This window comes from Bison bison, unplaced genomic scaffold (genome assembly GCF_000754665.1).
Source record: "Bison bison bison isolate TAMUID 2011002044 unplaced genomic scaffold, Bison_UMD1.0 scf7180017864215, whole genome shotgun sequence".
NCBI classification, from domain to species: Eukaryota; Metazoa; Chordata; class Mammalia; order Artiodactyla; family Bovidae; genus Bison; species Bison bison.
The window spans coordinates 888,676-908,379 of record NW_011494787.1 but is presented as its reverse complement, the minus strand read 5'-3'; the positions used below and the strand labels follow the sequence as shown (position 1 = coordinate 908,379).

General features: G+C 48.7%; 1 protein-coding gene across 1 annotated transcript in view; it reads left to right on the top strand.

The window, feature by feature from the left end:
- Window positions 1–15,510, top strand: part of CAPN13 (calpain 13) — an 89,713-nt gene extending 74,203 nt beyond the window's left edge. The window contains exons 15-22 of the mRNA XM_010845284.1: window positions 838–895; window positions 989–1,047; window positions 2,953–3,021; window positions 5,218–5,293; window positions 7,323–7,451; window positions 8,492–8,547; window positions 9,112–9,169; window positions 15,279–15,510. Of these exons, the coding sequence (XP_010843586.1) occupies window positions 838–895; window positions 989–1,047; window positions 2,953–3,021; window positions 5,218–5,293; window positions 7,323–7,451; window positions 8,492–8,547; window positions 9,112–9,138 (474 nt within the window). The 3' untranslated portion in view covers window positions 9,139–9,169; window positions 15,279–15,510. The remainder of the gene's footprint in view (window positions 1–837; window positions 896–988; window positions 1,048–2,952; window positions 3,022–5,217; window positions 5,294–7,322; window positions 7,452–8,491; window positions 8,548–9,111; window positions 9,170–15,278) is intronic.
- Window positions 15,511–19,704: the final 4,194 nt, after the last annotated feature.

Sequence of the window (19,704 nt, the reverse complement as noted above, 5' to 3'; positions counted from 1 at the left end):
GAGAAACGCCTGCATGGGGCACAGCTCTGCTTCTCCATAAAATCATCATGGAAGCCACTGCCCGTAAAGCTGGTCAGGGTCCCTAACAGAAAAGGGAAGGCAGTTAACACCTTCAGGAGTTCAAGCCAGGAAGAGCGTCTCGCCCCTCAACCTCTGTTGCTTCCTGTTTTTCATCCAAGGGAAACCGTGATGTCTCCCTTTCTGGCTTCTGTGGCTGGGAAGATGAATGCTAAGTCATGTGCTCAGCGAGAGCAGCTTCTCTTAGCCTGGATTCCTGGCATGTGTCTCTTCTCACCACACACACACAACACACAGTAGCCGTGTCTTCTCTCACTCCCATCTTTCTGGAAGCAGATGGGGACACACACCTGCAGGGCGGAATTGATTCATTCAGCAATACTTCTCCCGAGGGGCTCCCAAGTGCCTGGTATGATGGGGAGGAAGCAAACACTGCTTTCAGCCCAATAATGAATACAGAGAGAAATGCAAGGTGACCCTCACCGGGAACCAAGTGTCAGGAGTGATCAGCACTGCAGATGTTCAGGGAGGGAGCTATGGCCTGGAGCAATCAGGAAAGGCTTCATGGGAATTCCCTGGAGCCCTGGTGGTTAGGATTCCATGCTTTCACTGCTGAGGGCACGGTTTCAATCCCTGGTGAGGTAACTGAGATCTCAAGTCGCGCCGCGTGGCCAAAAAGAAAAAGGAAAGGCTTCATGACAAAGGTGAGATGGGAACTTAAGTGCTCAGACACCCCAGTGCTTTCACAGTCAGGCAGGCATGGCCCCTCAGTTCCTGGGCACTGATGTGATTCCTGCATCCCTTCCTCATTTGGAGCAGGGGCTGGACATTGATGCTACGCAGCTTCAGAGCCTTCTCAACCGGGAATTCCTAAGAGGTAAGGACCTGCTGGCCCGGCCCCATCCCCATGGCCGCGCCAGGCCAACACCGCCCTCTCTGACCTCTCAGTCCTTTCTGCTCTTCCGCTCAGGACCTCCAGGGGACCCGTTCTCCTTGGATGAGTGCCGCAGCCTCGTGGCTCTGATGGATGTATCCTTTGCAGTCACCATCCACCCCCCACTGCCTCCCAGCACTGAGAGCCTGTCTGCTCCATCAGCTTCCCCAAGGATCTAACTGGGACAGTAGAGAATCTTTTTTCACTCTGTTTTCTCTTCTTCCTTGGTTCTAAGGGCTCACCAAAGAGCCTGGGCTTCTGGGGACTCTGCACGAACTCACTAACTCTCTAGAACCACCATAGCAACAACAACAACACTTACTATCTATCAAGTGTCTACTGCATACCCAGAATGGTACTGATAGATATTTTTTCCCTTGTAGTTCTTGCAAGAATCTCTGTGATATAAGAAGTATTGTCCCATGGTACAATGGAAGAAACGGGTCCAGAGAGGTTTAGTCATTCACCCAGATCGCACAGCTAGTCAGGATTTGTGCCTGGATTTGGACTTGAAGTTTTCAGCTTCCAAAGCCCATGTTCTAATCGTATTCTTCACTGCTTAGCAAAGGATAGTATCCTAACTTCTTTACTTCTACCCCTCTCCTTACCACTATTTAAATCCCTTGCTCAACAAACCCCCAGTTCAATAAAGGTAACAACCACCAAAGTGAAAGTCGCTCAGTCGTGTCCAACTCTTTGTGACCTTGTGGACTATACAGTCCATCCAGCTAATGGAGGAAATCCTAGGTCTGCATGGCAGTTACACCCTGTTATTACTATTCTGTTGCATTGACAGATGAGACTGGGCTGGGCAGTGCAGTGACTTGCCCTAGTTCTGTGGCCACAAGTGGCTGGACTAGGACCCAAGCCCAGAATCTTCTGCCTCCCATCCTGACTTCCACTCCCCTGGGAGCCATTTCTCCCCTGCCACTCCATCTCCCCGCTGGTGGGCATATCCCTCAGGGGTCACCTTGCAACTCTCCCCTCGCTATGCACTGTCTCCCTGAGGAGACACAGATCCCCCAGCTCTTTCACTCTTAACAAGGCTCTACTGGGGACATGAAGCTGGGCATTGTCGAACAAGAGCCATCTTGATGAACTCATCAGTCAGGCCCTGTCTCTTGACTGTTGTATAGAATCACTCGGAGACACTGCTCATCCCTGCAGATAAATCAGAATGGCACTCAGGAGCCCTGCAGCCTAGGGCAGGTAACCCCAGGGGAGGTCATGTCTGTTGGACCCCTGCGCAGAAGACCAGTCTTTTCTACCCTTCCTTCTGCTCACCCGTCAGCTCCCCTCCAGTGCCACAGAGATCCATTCTTTCCATTAGTTCTCATTAAACTCTTTGTATGGAAGGACCAGGCTTCCCTGGTGGCTCAGATGGTAAAGAATCCACCTGAAATGTGGAAGACCTTGGTTCGATCCTCAGGTTGGGAAGATTCCCTGGAGAAGGGTATGGCAACCCACTCCAGTATCCTTGCCTGGAGAATCCCCATGGACAGAGGAGTCTGGCGGGCTGCAGTTCATGGGGTCGCAAAGAGTCGGACACGACTCAGCAACTAAGCACAGCACACAGCGTGGAGGGACCAGGGCCGGCTTTAATACCCAGAATGTGGTCCATCCATGGCCGCACACTTAGCACATGTGCTCATCTCTCAGCCCACCTCAGGAGTTGCAGTCACCTCCCCACACTGCTGCTTCCCACTCCCCTCTACCCACCCCAACTGGTGAAGGCTGTGTTTGGGGTTCAACCTCTTTCCATGGGTGCAAATGACGTTGGCATCCCTTTCTTAGGGCTGCCTTCTTCCAATTGCCCATTTTCTCCTGTGAAATGAATCTAAGCCAGGTCTCTTTTAGACGCATCAGAGCCAGCTGGCGTGGGGTCACATCCAGGTGACTCTGGACCGCCTGTGTTACTAGGTGACGGATGGAGCCTCTCCATGCCTGAGGCCCCTCTGCTCACTGCACACAAGACTGCTTGACTCTTAACTCCCCACCAGCTGAAGGTGAACGGGCGACTTGACCAGGAGGAATTTTCAAGGCTGTGGAGCCGTCTCGTCCACTGCCAGGTACCAGCATGTTCTCTCTTGAAGAGTGTTCATTCCAACTGGGTTGGCACAGATTTACTGGGTGCCTGATTCTGCCCCAGCATTGAGGGCTGTGAAAGAAGGGGAACCTCACCCCACCCTCAAGGGGAGCCCCCGTTTTGCTTGGGGAGATGTGCGTGCACCCCTGGATGGCTCAAGGCCATGCTCAGTCAGGTGGCAGGCTGAGGACCGCTCTAGGAGGCCAGAGGAGAAAGGGTCACAGTGGACTGTAGCTGAAACTGCCGGCTGGCACCGCCCTCCCCATTTCTCTGTGGGCCCACTGCAGCGTCCCCCAAGCCGCTGGTTTACCTCGTTCCCCTACCCTACCTCTGCCAGAAAACAGATCAGAGTCACAGTTGTGGTCTGTGGCCTCTGTGTGGCCTCACCATTGTTCCCAGGACAAAGTCGAAACTCACTAGCTGTACCCAAGACCCTCTGAGTTAAGACTCCACTTTGGGGTCTAGGAGAGGCCCCTTCACTTATCCCACCTGCTCCTTTGAACCCTAATGTAAGACTCCGCAATTTCCCTTCCCTGCAATGGGAGCCTGCCTGGTGCCCACCCAGCCTGAGGGTCCAGACCCCAAAGCTCTGTGGGGGCCTTGCCTCCCCTCTCCAGATCCGGTTAGTTTCCACTCAACTCCCAACACTTGAACTCACAACAATAAGACGCAAACACTTCCTGTTTAATACTATTTATTTGTATCGCCTACCTCTGATTGGAGTGATTGGGTTTCCCCCTGGACACAGCAATGACTGATGGCCCATCCATTAGACTACAGGTCCTCCCAGGCAGGGAGCCCTCACATTCGTCCTTCTCCCCAGTGTCTCCCACAGTGTCCAGCTCACAGCAGATGCTTAAAAGTGCTGGACAAACGACTGAGCAAGTGCATGACACTGAGTCCCTACCTAATTGAGAACATCTAGGACTCTGAACTCACAAAAGCCAAATAAGGCCAGAAAAAAGTTCTCAAGCTGCTCTTCCACTGTAATTGGCTCTCACAATCAGCCCGGACTGAGCACTTGCTGGGGGTATTTTGCTTTGAAACATCCTGGGTTCAGTCCTCTGGTGCTTGTCTGTCTCATCAGGGCACGTGACTCAACCAGCCCATGTTCTCACCTGGGAAATGGGAGGAGGCTGAGGGTTAGAGTGAGAATTAGAGGGAGGTAGAAAAGTCCCCAGAGAAGGCAATGGCACCCCCACTCCACTACTCTTCATGGACGGAGGAGCCTGGTAGGCTGCAGTCCATGGGGTCACTAAGAGTCAGACACTACTGAGCGACTTCACTTTCACTTTTCACTTTCATGCATTGGAGAAGGAAATGGCAACCCACTCCAGTGTTCTTGCCTGGAGAATCCCAGGGATGGGGGAGCCTGGTGGGCTGCTGTCTAGGGGGTCGCACAGAGTCGGACACAACTGAGGCGACTTAGAAGCAGCAGCAGCAGCAAAGTCCCCAGCAAATGGAGAACTGCCCTGTAAAAAAATTGAGATGTTCAGGGGACTCCACCCTGAGGCATCGCCTGGTCCCAGAGACAGTTCTCACCTGCCTTCCGTGCTGCCTACACTGCCCTCACTAGTGTGCAAGGTGCTCTCCTTAGCTCTTTATAAGATGTGCTCATTTCTTCCTCGCAGCAAACCTACAAGGTAGGTAGTATATTGGCCTTGTGCTGCAGAGGGGGTAGACTGAGACCCAGAAAGATCGGGTCACTTGCCCAAGGTGACACCGCTGTAGATAGTTAGGCTGGGATTTATACCCAGCAATTTGGTTGTACAGTCTGTGCTCCTAATGCCCATCCTAGGCAAGCTCTTTAGTGAGCTCTTCACGTCCCTGAAAAGTGACAAGCCGCCCTGGGTGGATGGAACCCAGTCTATGGGGTGTAGAGGCTAAAGGAGAGCAGGCTGGGAGGGAGGAGGTGCAGGCCTGAGAGAGGGGCCTGCAGCCCTACCGTTGGCAGGTAGGAGGTCTGTGGACTTTAACAAGCGGAACCCACGCTGCCTCCCCTTCCCCCTCTCCCTCCTCCTCCCCACCATCCTCAGCTGTGCACCCATCGACCTCTGAGCTGAGCCCATCATGTTTTAGTGAAGCAGCCTCCAGGGATGGGTACAAGATCTTCCAGGACACCCTCTTCCACGTGGGCACTGGGGCTCATACGGGTTTCTTGCTTCTTCCTCCATATCAGAGTGTTTTCCAGAACTCCCCAAAGAATGCTGGCGTTTTCCTCAGCTCGGATTTGTGGAAGGCCATAAGGGACACAGGTAAAGCAGACAACCCTTTGAGCTTTGATGATTGGGAGTGGCAGGGGCCTGCAGGCAGGGGCGTGTGTGTTTGGTGTGTGTGTGTGTGTGTGCGCGCGCGCCCGCCCTCTGTGGACCTCCTGGCTGCAGACTCGGACTCCATCCTCCCCAACCTGAGTTCTCACCTGCCAGTCAGCTCTCCTAATTGCCTTCTCTCCCCAGCACAGCACTAACCATGAAAAATGACCCTGAATGGTTGATACCCTACCAGAAATCTAACTTGCTTGAAGACACATCCACCTCAGCATCCAGGCCATCAGGATTAAATACTCACAGGCCAGCTGATGCCCTCTCTTCACAGAGGGTCTGGGGTTAAGTGAGATCACATGTATCTGTTTGCTTCAAGGAGGCAAGAGCTTTCAGTCCCGAGAGAATGATAATAACACCGAAGGGCGAGGGTGCGTCAGAGTTCAGCCATAACTTGCACGCACATCACCTCCTTTGATTGTCTAAACAGCTCTTGAACTGCGCAGGGCAAGAATCATTGTCCCCACTGTCCCTGCAGGGAAATGGCCCACAGAAAGGTGAAGTCAGGAAATTGCCACCTTCCCTAATGAAATGTAAAATCAGACTCCCGCAGGTCACTGCTGAAAGGGCAGCCTCAATGGGTCTCCCTCCTGGGGCTCCTGGCCTGGATGCAGAGCAGGTAGAAACCTGAGCACCTGCTCCCTGCCCCTCCCCCCACGTCCCCCTTTCTCCTTCCTCTTCTGCTTATAAAAATGTGTTTATTTGGCTGCATGGAGCCTTAGTTGCAGGAAATGGGCTTAGTTGCCCCACAGCATGTGGGATCCTAGTTCCTCGACCAGGGATCAAACCCACATCCCCTGCATTGGAAGGGGGATTCTTAACCACTGGCCCACCAGGGAAGTCCCTCCCCTCCCTTAATTCTTCACAGCAGAGGGTTGTGTTTCTCACACTTAAGGTTGAGAAGAAGCCCCTGGGGGCTTATGGAAACAGGGAATGTTGAGCCTCACCACCCACCCCAAGGTACTGACTCAGGAGGACTAGGGTGGGGCTTGAGAACCGGCATCTCTGCCAAGTTCCCAAGTGAGGCCAAAGCTCCTGGTCTGGGGATCACACTTTGAGAACCACTGAATGGCCAGTGGAAGTTGAAACCTTTAAAGGAGACCTCACCCATGACTCCAGAATAATAAAAGGGAGAAAGAAAATAGATGGAATTCAACTGAAAAGCTTGCAGGGGCCAGCAGGTAACTGAAGAGGGCCATGGAGCTGATGTGATTTGCGGGGGCAGTTTGAGAATGTACAAGCTGCAGGCATGTCCTATCTAAAGGCCTTCGCATTCACATTTTATTAATTCTGCAGGAGAAACCAACGTGTCTTATATGTGAGGGGCCCGAAGGCCACCAGCCTTGTCCCCATGATGGATGGTTCGGTTTACAGGGTTCTGGTAGCTCACTGGGGTGCATAGACCCCCACCGGATTTTCAGTTCGCCCTTGTCGGTTCTGTGGTCGGTGCCTCCCTGGAGTTTATGGCTAGACACATAAGATCACAAGACCCAAAGAGGGCAAGGCAGCTCTGTCCTGCCCACCTGCTGCTCTGAGGACCAGCCTCATCCCTGGATGACCAACCTAGGACTAAGCCCCTTCTCCAGGAACCACATATGAGACCACACACGGTCCAGGACTAGGCGAGGAGGGCTGTTGGAGAGGGTCACCAGCAGAGGGAGGCCTGACAAGGTGGGGCTGGGAGCAAACTTTTCACGTGTCCTGGCAGCTCCCATCCCCCACAGGAACTATCAGATGATTGTCAAGGGTCAGGAGTGTTTAGCCCCAATACTGTTAGGGCCTGGAAGCTAACATTCTGAAGAGTCAAAAGTACACAGAAGAGGAGTGGACTGGCCGCTGAGCCAGGTGGAGGAGGGGATGGTGGTGAAAGGCCACGTGGTCTCCGCACAGGTGTTTCTGCTCTCCTGAGGTGGAGGACCACACCCGTTCCTCCCTGCTCACCAGCTCCCCAACTGTGTCCCAGACTTCCTCACAGGGATCTCCATCACCAGCGAGCTGCTGGACCTCATGAAACTCCGGTACAGCGACAGCACTGGCAGGGTCAGCTTCCCCAGCCTGGTCTGCTTGCTGATGCGGCTGGAAGCCATGGCAAGTAAGTGTCACCCGGAGACCATCACGCTGACCAGAGAACACAGCAGAGGACCAGGAATGCACTCTGGCTCCAGGCCTGGGCAAGGCCTCTGTAGCGGGATGGGCTGGAGTCCTGCAGAGGAGCCCTCATCCTGAGGGGCAGAGCCAACATCAGCCTAAGTGACCGTGTAGCTGTCCTGAGACCCCAGCCTCCCTTCTGCATCCTTTTCTCCCCAGGACATTCCACACCCCAGATCGTTTATTTCCTCTTCACCCTTCTCAGCACCTCTCTCACTCAGGAACAAGGTTAAGTTACCATGGCCCCGCCTCCAGATTGTTTACGGTTCAAACCTAGTCTTTAGTCATGCAGTAAATGGCTTGATCTCTGCTGAAGGATTTCACAAATGGTGTCTTGGTGGGTGCAGGAGGTCCCCCCAAGGCCTCAGAAATCCAGCTTTGTAGGCCAGAGTTTTGGACACTTTTTAGCAGCATACCCCTTTGTTTGAAATGAAATTTCACATGAAACCCCAAACCACAATAGAGCTGCAAAAGGAGCTGTGGTGGCTGAGTTGAAGTGGGGTCTGGCCTCCACTCGTATCATTCCACACCCCCCCAACCTCCTCACCCCACCACGTGGTCCTTAAACCCCACAGCTCTAGCCCCACACCTCTGTACTAGGCAGTTAACAGGACAGAGAGAACAGAGCCCTGGGAGGGTAAAGGAGAAGCCAGAGGCATAATCTTGCTCCAGAGAATTCACAGTTGGACAAGAGCGCTGCCCTTGAAATACCTCCTAAGACAAGACCTCTGCATCTCTATGGCCAAGAATAGAGGGTCTGAAGTGCAGAGAAGCTAGAGAAGGGAGGGGCGAGGTGGGCAGAGCAGTCAGGGAGCTTTTTTGAGAGCTGAGCCTTGAGCTGTCTCACGGGTGTGGAGTTTAACTGGGAAGAGAAGCGGAGAGGAGGCCAAGCGCAGCCTGTGGCTTCTCACGGGATCAACACGCTGGCTTTCCTCTCATGTGGGCCCAGGCCCGCCCTGATCCCTCCCCTCCTCTCTACCCTAGAAGCTTTCCAGAACCTCTCCAAGGATGGAAAAGGACTCTACCTGACAGAAATGGAGGTGAGGTGCCTTCCCCTCCCAGAGACAGGACACAGCCCTGGCTACCTCTCCTCACCCGAGTCCAGGGGGCATTTCCCTCCCTGAAGCCATTGAACAGTCTGTCAAAGGCCAGCCAAGCTGCCGGCCCCCCTGCCTCCAATTACTGCCTTTATATATTGCTAGCTGCCAAGGCTGCTTTAGGATCTTGGCAGACAGATTTTATTTTTTTCCAATAGCTTAATAAAGCAGAGGATTATGTGGGAGTCATAAATCCAGGAGGGAACTAAAGAACACCTGCTGAGCTCACTGTACATTAAACTGACTCCCAGTGAGTTTTAGAGAGAGCCTCCTGGCCCAGCCAGCTGGTCGACCTCAGCTGTCCCTCTCAGTGCCCGGCTCTTCAGGGAGTAGCAGATGACAGTGTTGTAACAGGGGGCTGAGACCTCCCGCTTGGGTGGGAATTAACTGGAAAGAGTTGATGAGACTAGACTGGGATCTTTCAAAGGAAGAGGAAACCATTTGCCCCGCTCTGTGTTAAGCTAACAAGTTTAAAGATTGGTTGTAATAGGGATGTTTATTTCTCAGTGGATGAACCTGGTGATGTACAACTGAAGCCAGGAGAAGAACAGGCAACAGAGCCCAGGTAAGACATGGCAGCTTTGGAATCATTTCCTCCCAAGGGCTCAATGTGTCTTTCCTTCCAAGAACTACACACAAGACTCTCTCCCTGGGGGCAGCCTCCCCATAGATTACAGAGCCCTCATCTGTGTGAGTCAAGACTTACAAGATGCTTGGCCTGTGAGTTTCAAAGCCAATACTGCAGATTTCATCCAAGTCTCATGTACATTGATAAAGAGGGTGGCCTGGAAGTTATGAGTGAGGAATTTAGAATTTTTTTTCACTTATTTGTATTGAGATATAGTTGACGTTTAACACTGTGTTCATTTTAGACATACAACATAATCATTTGATATATGTGTGTATTGTGAAATGATTACCATGACAAGTTCAGTTAATATCTATCACCTGACATAGTTACATTTTTTCTTGTGATAAAAACTTTTACAATTTACGCTCTTAATAACTTTCAAATATACAGCACAGTATTGCTAATGATAGTCACCATGCTGTATGTTACATCCCCAAAACTTATAACTGGAAGTCTGCATGTGACACCTTCACCCATTTTGACCACTCCCTCACCTTCCTCCTGTGGTAACTACCACTCTGTTGTCTGTATCTATTTATTTATTTATTTATTTTTTATTAGTTTCCACATGCAAATGAAGTTATACAATGTGTGTCTCTCTCTGACTTACTTCACTTAGCATAATCACCCTCAAGTTTCATCCATGTTGTCACAAATGGCAGAGACACCACAACGGGCTGAATAATATTCTGTTGTATGTATATATAAATATGTATACCACATTTTCTTTATCCATTCATTCACTGATGGACACTTAGATTATTTCTGAGTCTTGGCCATTGTAAATAATGCTGCAGTGAATATGAGGGTGCCTATATCTTTTCAAGTTAGTGGGTTTTTTTCCTTTGGATAAATGCCTAGGAGTGGAATCATTAGATCCTGTGGTAGTTCTGGTAGTTCTATTATTAATTTTTTTCAGTTTAGTGACTGTTTATAGAACAGCTCCTATATGGCTATGTGCTGGACTCCAGGGATTCAAAGATTAAGAAAATTGACATGGCTTCCACCCTTAGTTCCTCACGATCTAGTGGGAGAGATAGTCTTGTAAATAGGAAACTGTGCTGTTATATACAAGATTCAGTGAATGAGGCTTGGGTCCTCTGTGGATACTAAGAGCAGATGCTTCAGATGATTTCTGCTTTGGACAAGGTGATATGCTTGAGGGACACCCGTATGGAGATCTCACATGGACAGCTAAACACACAGGTCTCTGGGGAAATCAAACTTGATCCTTGCCTTGGAGGGTCTTGCTGCGAAATGAAAGAGACAGAAATGTAAATATAATAGATCAGTTACTATACTCTGTAGAGAAGGCTAACACAGAGGTTCACGCAAAGATGACAGTACAGCTGACTTGGCCTGCAAGTTGTGATGTCTCTCTAGGAGACAGCCCAGGAAGTGAGTCTTGAATGATTCAGAGTTGTTATCCAGAGTTGTGGGTAGTTGTTGAGGTCAGCGTTCACATGGAATTCTTTGGATAGACTGAGCAAAGCTTCAAGTCACAAAGACATTACCAGCTGGGGAGCCAGTGAATGATATGCAGGCAGCGGGTCATGGGAGGTTCTCTTCTGAGGGCAAGACACACAGTTTACAGTCTACCTTGATGCAAGTAAAAGGTGGCATGCTGTCCCCACTCAAGTGAGGGGTGTTTTTTGATGGTCCTAGGAGTCAGTTCAATGTCCTGTGGAGAGCAGACACCCAGAGCCTATTACTCATTTTTAAGGAATCTCCATACTGTTTTCCATAGTGGCTGTACCAATTTACATCCCCCGACAGTGCACAAGGGTTCCCTTTCTCCACTTCTTCATCAACACTTGTCTTTTTGATAGTAAATGTGAGGTGGTCATTCTACAAGGTGTGCAGTGATGTCTCATTATGGTTTTGATTTGTATTTCTCTAATAATTAGAAATGTTGAGCATCTGTTCATGTGCCTATTAGTCATCTGTATGCCTTGTTTGGAAAAACGTCTATTCAAGTCTTTGGCCTATTTTTTTTATGGGACTGAGTTCTTTATATAGAGTTGTATGAACTGTTTATACACTTTGGATATAAACTTGTCAGTCACAGCATTTACAAACATTTTTCCCAATTTACAGATTGTCTTTTCATTTTGTTGATGGTTTCCTTTGCTGTGCAAAAGCACTTATTATCGTTTTTATTTCCTTTGCCTTAGGAGACTGATCCAAGAAAATACTTTTATGATTTATATCAAAGAGCATTCTGCCTATGTTCTCCTCTCAGAATTTAACATGAGGGAGTGTTCAAATCTCATTGTTTTACATGTGATTGCCCAGTTTTCCCAGTGCTGCCTGTTGAAGAGTCTGTCTCCTTTCCATTGTATATTCTAGCCTCCTTTGTCATAGGTTAATTAACTATAGTTATATGTATTTATTTCTGGACCCTCAGTTCTGTTCCATTATCTATGTGTCTGTTTTCATGCCAGTACTATGCCGTTTTGATTATTGTAGCTTTGTATTATTGTGTAAAATCTGGAAAGGTTATACTTCTAGCTTTGTTCTTTTTCCTCAGCATTGCTTTAGCAATTTAGAGTCTTTCATGGTTCCATGTAAGTTTTAGGATTATTTGTTATGCTTCTGTGAAAACTGTTCTTGGTAGTTTGATAGGAATTGCATTAAATCTGTAGATTGTTTTGGGCGGTACGGTCATTTTAATCATGTTAATTATTTTAATACAAGAGCATGGAATATCGTTCCATTTCTTTGAATCATCTTCAATTTCCTTCATCTCACCAACATTTTTCATTGTCTATCTTTTTTTGTTTTAGCCATCCTGGAGGGTATGAAGTGGTATCTCATTAAGGTTTTGACTTACAGTTTCCTGATAGCTTGTGGTATTGAGTATCTTTTTGTTGTCTACTAGCCATTTGTATATCTTCTTTTGAGAAATGTCTATTCAAACCCTTTGTTTAATATTGGGTTATTTATTATTTTGTTGCTGAGTTGTAAGATACACACACACATATATACATACATACATTCTTGTTACCAGTCCCTTATCATATATGTGATTTGCAAAATTTTCTTCCATTCTGTAGGTTGTCTTTTAAGTTTCTTGATGGTATCATTTTCAGAATTTTATCAAGTCTAATTTATCTGTTTTTCTTTTGTCAATACCAAATACAGCCTTTGGTATTGTATCTAAGAAATCATTGCCTAACTTAAGATCATGAATTTACTCCTGTGTTTTTCCCCTAAGAGTTTTATAGTTTAACTCTTACATTTTGGTCTTTGCCCCATTTCAAGGTAGTTTTTGTGTACGGTGTGATGTAGTGGGTCCATCTTCATTCCTTTCCTGCCAGAAGCTTCGCCAGGCAAGCCTGGATGTACTCCCATTGTGAGAATACTTCTGTCCCTCTCACTCATCTTCAGCCCATCTGCCCTCCTCTGACTTACTAAACTGCTGTATTAAAAGCAATCAGACAATTCCTCTTCCTTCCCTCCTGTCACATCTGTTTCTTTTGAACAAAGCACACACTTCCGTTGTCACACTGGGGGCAATGTTTAAAGTTGTTTGAAATATTGAATTCTTTTTTTAAATGTTAAATATTTGGCTCTGCTGGGTCTTAGTTGCAGCGTGTAGAATCTAGTTCCCTGACCAGGGATTGAACCTGGGCCCCCTACTTTGGAAGCATGGAGTCTGCCACTGGACCACCAGAGAAGTCCCCCCAAGTATTGAATTCTTACTTTAAATAATGCTTTAAATACTCATGCTTTGGTATATGGTCCTTGGATATCTGAGGCTATGATGATCTGAACTGATTGCAGAGTCTAGAGGTTTCATACATGCTAGTCACACCCGCTAACAGTTTGTCTAACTGATGTCATCTATATTCATGTGGATCTACAGTCAATATGGCAGTAAAGTGCCTTACTCTAACAAAGTTAGTATTTAGAACAACTTCCCACTACACATAAATAACGTGTCTCAAGGGATGGGCCACCTCCTCCTACTCTGCATGAAGGTGAAATATGAGCAGCAGAGGCCCAGGTCCTGCTGATTTACCAACAGCCATTTTCACAAGAGTGGGTCTACTTCCATCCTAATAAATCCCGTCTCTCCTGCCTTCAGACCAGAGAAATTCTTTTTGAGAGGTAGGAATTTGCATTTGCCTCCACTGATAGGAAATCTCCCCACCTCCTTTAGCAAACATGCACCCGGTGATTACAGGCACCTTTCACACCTAGGGTGTCCACCTTGCCAGAGCTGACCTTTAAAGAGAAATGTATCAAACTGGGATGATAACGTGAACACTCCAAGGGCATAAACCAAGCAGGAGAAAGAGCTGGAATTCAGGAAACAGGAGGCTCAACACCAGATCCATCACTGGCTAGGGAACTCCAGAGTCCAGGGCTGTACAGCTAAATGGGAGAGCCAGAAACCCAGCAGAAATCAGGAAGAGCGATCTTTGGGGAAAAAGGATCTGCCTGCAATGCAGGAGACCCAGGTTCATTCCCTGAGTCGGGATTGAAAAGGGACATTTTCAGCCTAGAAAAGGGAAGTTTTATCTAATCCAACTCTTTGCAACCTCATGGAGTGTAGCCTGCCAGGCTCTTCTGTCCATGGGGATTCTCCAGGCAAGAATGCTGGAGTGGGTTGCCATGCCCCACTTCAGGAGATCTTCCCAACCCAGGAATCAAACCTAGGTCTCCCACATTGCAGGCGGATTCTTTACCATCTGAGACACCAGGGAAGCCCCAATCTAATCACTTATTCATGGGTAAAATAGTATTCAGAAGGACTTTGAATTTCTGCTGGAGGGTTTTGGAAGAATTATTAGGATAATGACATAGACCAAACAGATTTTTAAAATGAGGTAATTATTAATTCCTAGAAGAACAAAGACTTCTAGAAGAAAGCAAATGGAGTTTTTCTTCACTCAGCAGAGAATTGTACATACATAATTGTAATAAAATAAAAATGGAATATTGATTTAATAAAATATGTGACACAAATATATTAGAGAAAGGAAGGAGAGAAGATACAGGCACAAAAGTGGGTTAAGAACACCCCAGCTTCATCTTCCATCACGAGATGTCAGTAGGCATTTAAAATTGGTAAGTCAAGGGGGTAACCATATAAAATATTATTTAGAAGTAAGGAGTTCAGAAGAAAGAGTTACGAGAGAGGAATTCCATGTAGGAGTGGGGCAGGGGACTGCTGTTCTTTCTTCCTGCTTTGTATGAATGTCTTGAATTTTTTTAATGTATCTTGGGCTGGACTTTTATGAAAGTAAATAAGAAAACTAGCATATAATAATAAATAAATAAAATAAATAATCTGAGAAACAGAGTTTAAGACTCAAGAGAAGAGGAGGGAGGTGGAGAGCAGAGTTGAGACTGTTTCTTTACCTCGTGGACAGGAAAGTAGGTTGCTAGAGTTGTAGAAAAAATGTCCATGGAAGAACGTCACTTGAATCTAGGAGATAAGCCCTTGAGAAAAGCCAGTGTTCCCTGGGAGTCCTCTGGACAGAGGAGAGTTGCCCCTGTTTTCAGCCCTTCAGTCCTGTCCGTGGGGTCATAGGAACATCTGCTCCCCAGCTTTCCCTCCACTCTGCTGCAGGTACTCTGGAGCTAAAGGGGCAGTGGTTTGCACTCAGACAGGGCAGAGTAGGGTGGGTAGGGTGCATCTGGAGAATTTTGAAGAATGAAGTAGAGTCACTGCCGTCCACTGGAACCAAGGGTGTGATGGAGCTCGGCCAGCCTCGCCAGCACGTGGTACACTCTGTTGCCTGGTGGTCCTGAGAATAGATCTGTGGGAAGGGGGCCTGCCTCTGCAGTCACTCAAAGAAAGGAAAAGCTTCTTTACTCACCCTGGGCCTTCTGTGTTTGAACGTGTCTTTCCCTAGGATGAGAATCTGGCTCTTGTTCCATTGGGCTGTGCTGCCCCCCTGGGTGATATACATCAAAGCCTGCCCTGCCTAGATGCAGTCAAAGCTGCCTTCAAGGAGCCTGGGCCGGGTCCTCAGCTGGGTCAAGCTCTGGTTCGCCCAAGGTCATAAAACAGGTTATCTGAATATTTCAGGACACCAACCTGGAATCCCAAGAGAAAGAAGCAGAAGATGTTCCCTTGTGGGAAAGCAGGGGAAAAGCCGCATCTTGGTCCCCTCCCACCAACCCAGTCATTTCTCAGTCTGTCCAGCCACAGGATGCTGTGCGTGACATGGGAGTGGATCAGTGGGTGTCTGCAGAATTAATCATACTCTCTGATATCTGAATCCTGACTGTTTCACAGCCAGATGGCAAAATAAAACATGTTTCCCGTAAAGGTCTTCAACTTCATGATGAGTAAGTCTTAGTTCTGGATGAAAAATACCTTTGGGAAAGGGGAAATCCAACCAGCAAGGCAAGCACCTCCCTCCCTCCTAATCTGTAAAGTCATCAGATAGTTCCAAAAGATCACGACCCACCAGAGTACAGAAGAGATTCCAGAGTGACCAGGCCAGACCTCACTCAGGAGAACTGGCATTTGAGAACTCATTCCTGGATGCATCTCTCCGGTGAGGGAATACTTGCAAATGTGTGTGTCAAGAATAGGAGGGCAGGAACCTTCCAGAGTGTGACTTTTCTGAGAAGAAACAATCAAAATGTCGGTGGCATGGGCAAGGGTGTGTCATCATGCAAATACCCACACTCAGGAACTAGGTTAGCATTTGGACGCGGATGTGTCCTGATCAAGGAACAAACACACAGCCAACTAACTGCCTCTCACAGGGGCTGCTGCTAAGGGTGTGCAGTCATTTCAGTAGCACAGCAGGGTGAGACACGCAGCATAGCCTGGGCCACATCATGTGGGTCCTTGCCCTGTGCTTGGCTAACCAGGATAGATGGCCATGGTTAGCAGCCTGGGCTTCAGAGGTAGACAGAGCTAATGCCTGAAGACCCCAAGTCCTAGGCTGTTATGCAAAACAATGAGTCCTGACCAATCAAGACAGACTGTTTTAAAATAAAAGGAGAAAGTTCAAAAAAAAAAAATGAATGAGCTATTTTGGCAGGACTCAGAGATGACCTTCACCTACCTGTGCTTTCAGGTAGAAAGTCCAACACGCCTGCACACTTTGTTGAACCAAACACCTGGACTGAAACCCAACTTCGCCTGGGGAGCCCTCAAGTGGAGGAGCAGGAAGAACAGTCTTGCTTCCCCAGAGCCGGGGGTGACCCTAGTGAGGATGGACATCTGAAAGTGCACGCACGCACACACACACACGCACACACACACACACACACACCAGGGAAGCCCAGCCCTAGAGAACAGCACACACCCACCCACCCACCAGGGAAGCCCAGCCCCAGAGAACAGTTCCATATGCAAGCCCACTGATCAGGGATGACATCAGTCTTGCTTCTCCCTAGAACAGAACCAGTTTGCTTTGAGCACTTGTTCCTCACCACCTCCAGGCAGAGGCAGGATTGCAGTGGAGCAGCACAACACATGTATGCCCCTTCCCTCCCTAACCCCTATGCCCCATCAGGGCCCTGACCCCCAGGACAGAGTCCACAAGGTCCTTAGATGATAACCAACTCAGTCCAGTGATGGGTTTCCCAATCTCAAGAACATGAGCCTCACATTCAATTCACTTGTGTTTTAAATTAAGAATGGAGACACTATAACTTATCCAATGTAAACATTTAAAGCCTTAAGTTTCATATAATAGCCAATTAGGAGGCGAGGCTGGGAACAGGGAAAGGGGAGAGACTGTGGAATAGAAGTAAGGTTAGGTGGGAGGGAGGAACAGAGAGTGCAGCAGGCAGCATCAAGCAAGTGTAAAACAGGAGCCGCTCAAGGTATCTTACGAAGGAGGAGTTTAACACAGGGAGCGAGTTGCTCACAAAGCTGTTGGATCAGCTGGAGGAGCACAGGCCAGAGAAAGAAAGAAAGTGAAGTCGCTCGGTCCTATCCGACTCTTTGCGACCTCACGGACTGTAGTCCACCAGGCTCCTCTATCCTTGGCATTTTCCAGGCAAGAGTACTGGAGTGTGTTGCCACTTCCTTCTCCAGGGGATCTTCCTGGCCCAGAGATCGAACCTGGGTATCCCGCATTGCGGGCAGATGCTTTACAGTCTGAGCCACCAGCGAAGTCCTAGGCCAGAGAAGATCGCCACTAAGTCCCAGGTTCACCACCAAGAGAGAACGATGAAGCTGCTACCTCCACCCTCACCAGACATTATAGGGAGTGGCCAGAAATGGTCACGGCTGCCTGTAGCCCTAAGCGGGTGAATTTCTGGACAAAATTTCACAACTTCTGAAGCCCACGTGTCTGCCCACCCTGCCCAGAGGCAGAATAAGGCTTCTGCCTCTCTGCTGCCTTCCAAATCTTAAGTGCAGAGGAAAGAGAAAAATGTGGGGAGAGGGAACAACAAGCAGATGGAGATGGAGAGCTGGGGCGGTGGGGGGAGGATGATTCAGACAGACAGGGAGAGGACAGATGAGGCATGCAGGGAGCAATACAGACAAATAAGATGGGAGAGACCAGTGACAAGAGATTAAAACAGAAGGAGGAAGGCTGAGGTCTATGGGTGTTGATGGGAGTGGAGGCCATAGAGCCCAATCATTCAAAATCTGTTGCCGGTGGAAATGCTGACTTACGATGCCAATCAGGTTGTGGCTCTCAGACTTCATTGTGCATAAAAGTCACCTGGAATAACTTTTATAACAAGCTTTAGAAATTCTGATCCAGAAAGTCTGACACTAGACTAGTCTGTGAATCTGCTTTTTTTTTTTAAAGCTCAAGGGCTTCCCTTGTGGCTCAGACGGTAAAGAATCCACCTGCAGTGTGGGAGACCTGGGTTCAGTACCTGGATTGGAAAGATTCCCTGGAGGAGGGCATGGCAACCCACTCTAGTATTCTTGGCTGGAGAATCCCCATGGACAGAGGAGCCTGGTGGGCTGCAGTCCACAGGGTCACAAAGAGTTGGAGACAACTGAGTGACTAAGCACAGCAAGTGATGCCTGTGGTCCTTGGATGACTTAGGAATCACTAAGGAATCACCTAGGAATCACTGCTTTTGCAGCTCCACTGAGTGGTGAAATGCTCTGGGCTGCAGCAACCAGGGCGGCTGTGAAATGCCTGATGAATCCAAGCTTAAGTTCTGCTCTGGTCAGAGGCCTCTTGCCATGCTTCCCCACCCCCAGCCCCTCACTGCTGCTTAGAATATCTGAGATCCCTCTCACCACCTCCAAGCTCACTGCTCCCCTCCTTCCTGCTCCCTGAGAACTGATGTCCTAGTTGATTTTTACCTCTAAACAAGCTCATTAAGCAATAATCCTAGAAGAATCCATCACTCTGACAAGGTTGTTGATTAACCATCCCCCAGCAGAGCCTAAAGTGCTTAATATCCAGGCGGAGTGGTCAGTAATGAGTCAAGCGGCAGCACTGGCCTGGTTCTGAGCAGATGGATGCGAGGTGAGCAGTTGGGCCAACTTTTCAGCCTGGTGGAGGTCAGTGGAGAGGAAGGTGGACGGTCTCCAGGCTGCCCAGGCTGCAGCAAGTTCTAGACCCTTCTAGCCAGATTCTAGGCCATTCTTTCTGAGACCACTGAATGCCCCCAGAGGGTATATAAGGATATGAACAACTCTGGACAACAGACAGGAGAAGGACCACTTGAAAGGGGCTGGACCCAGAGACGTAATTCCCCAACCTTTCAGCTCTGCCAACTATCTAATTGCCTGAGTAAGAGAAGAGACAGGCAAAACGATAAAATGACTGCCTTCCTGAGATCAATTTCAAGTCCAGACTGTTATGTCTTTCTTTTTCTCCCCATAGTTAGACTCTTGTTTTAAACACCCCTCTGTTCCCTTAAAAGATTTGCTTTCTGTGCGTGGAAGTGCCTTGGACCGAGCAGGATGTGGCAAAACACTGCCCCCTGGAGGTCACAGTTGTTACAGCTTCAAAGCATCCGCCTCCCAGAGGTTCCTTCGAACTCAAGCCTCCAGTGTGGGCTCAGTGGCAGTCTCCAGCCAGCCTGGCCGTTGCTGCCATCTAGGCTGCCCTGTGTGCACAATTGCCCCATCACCTGCCTGACTCCATCTCATTTCTGCCCCCCCCTTTTTGCATAATGACTGCATGACATTGGTAAATACTCTTGACCAAGGGGAAGGGAACTGATCCCCCCACCCCCGAGCTGTGCAGCTCTGATGGGATCACTGACATGCCATGTCATCCTGTGTCTTTAGATATTTCCAATTCTGTCCAGGCACAAAGAGAAAATAGCATAGAGTGAGTGCCAGTAGTGTTAAGAGAATGAATGGCTGAGCTTGTGTAGCGTGAATACAGGGGGCATGGCAGAGTGGACAGAGCATTGGGCAAGTCCTCTGGAGTCTCAGGTTCACGTCTTGGTGCTGCCTCCATCCAGCTGTGTGTGCTCTGAGGACGTCCCTCTCTGGACTTCCTTCTTTAAAATGAAGGGGCTGAACTTGGAGATGTCTAAGGTCCCTTCCATGGCACACACTC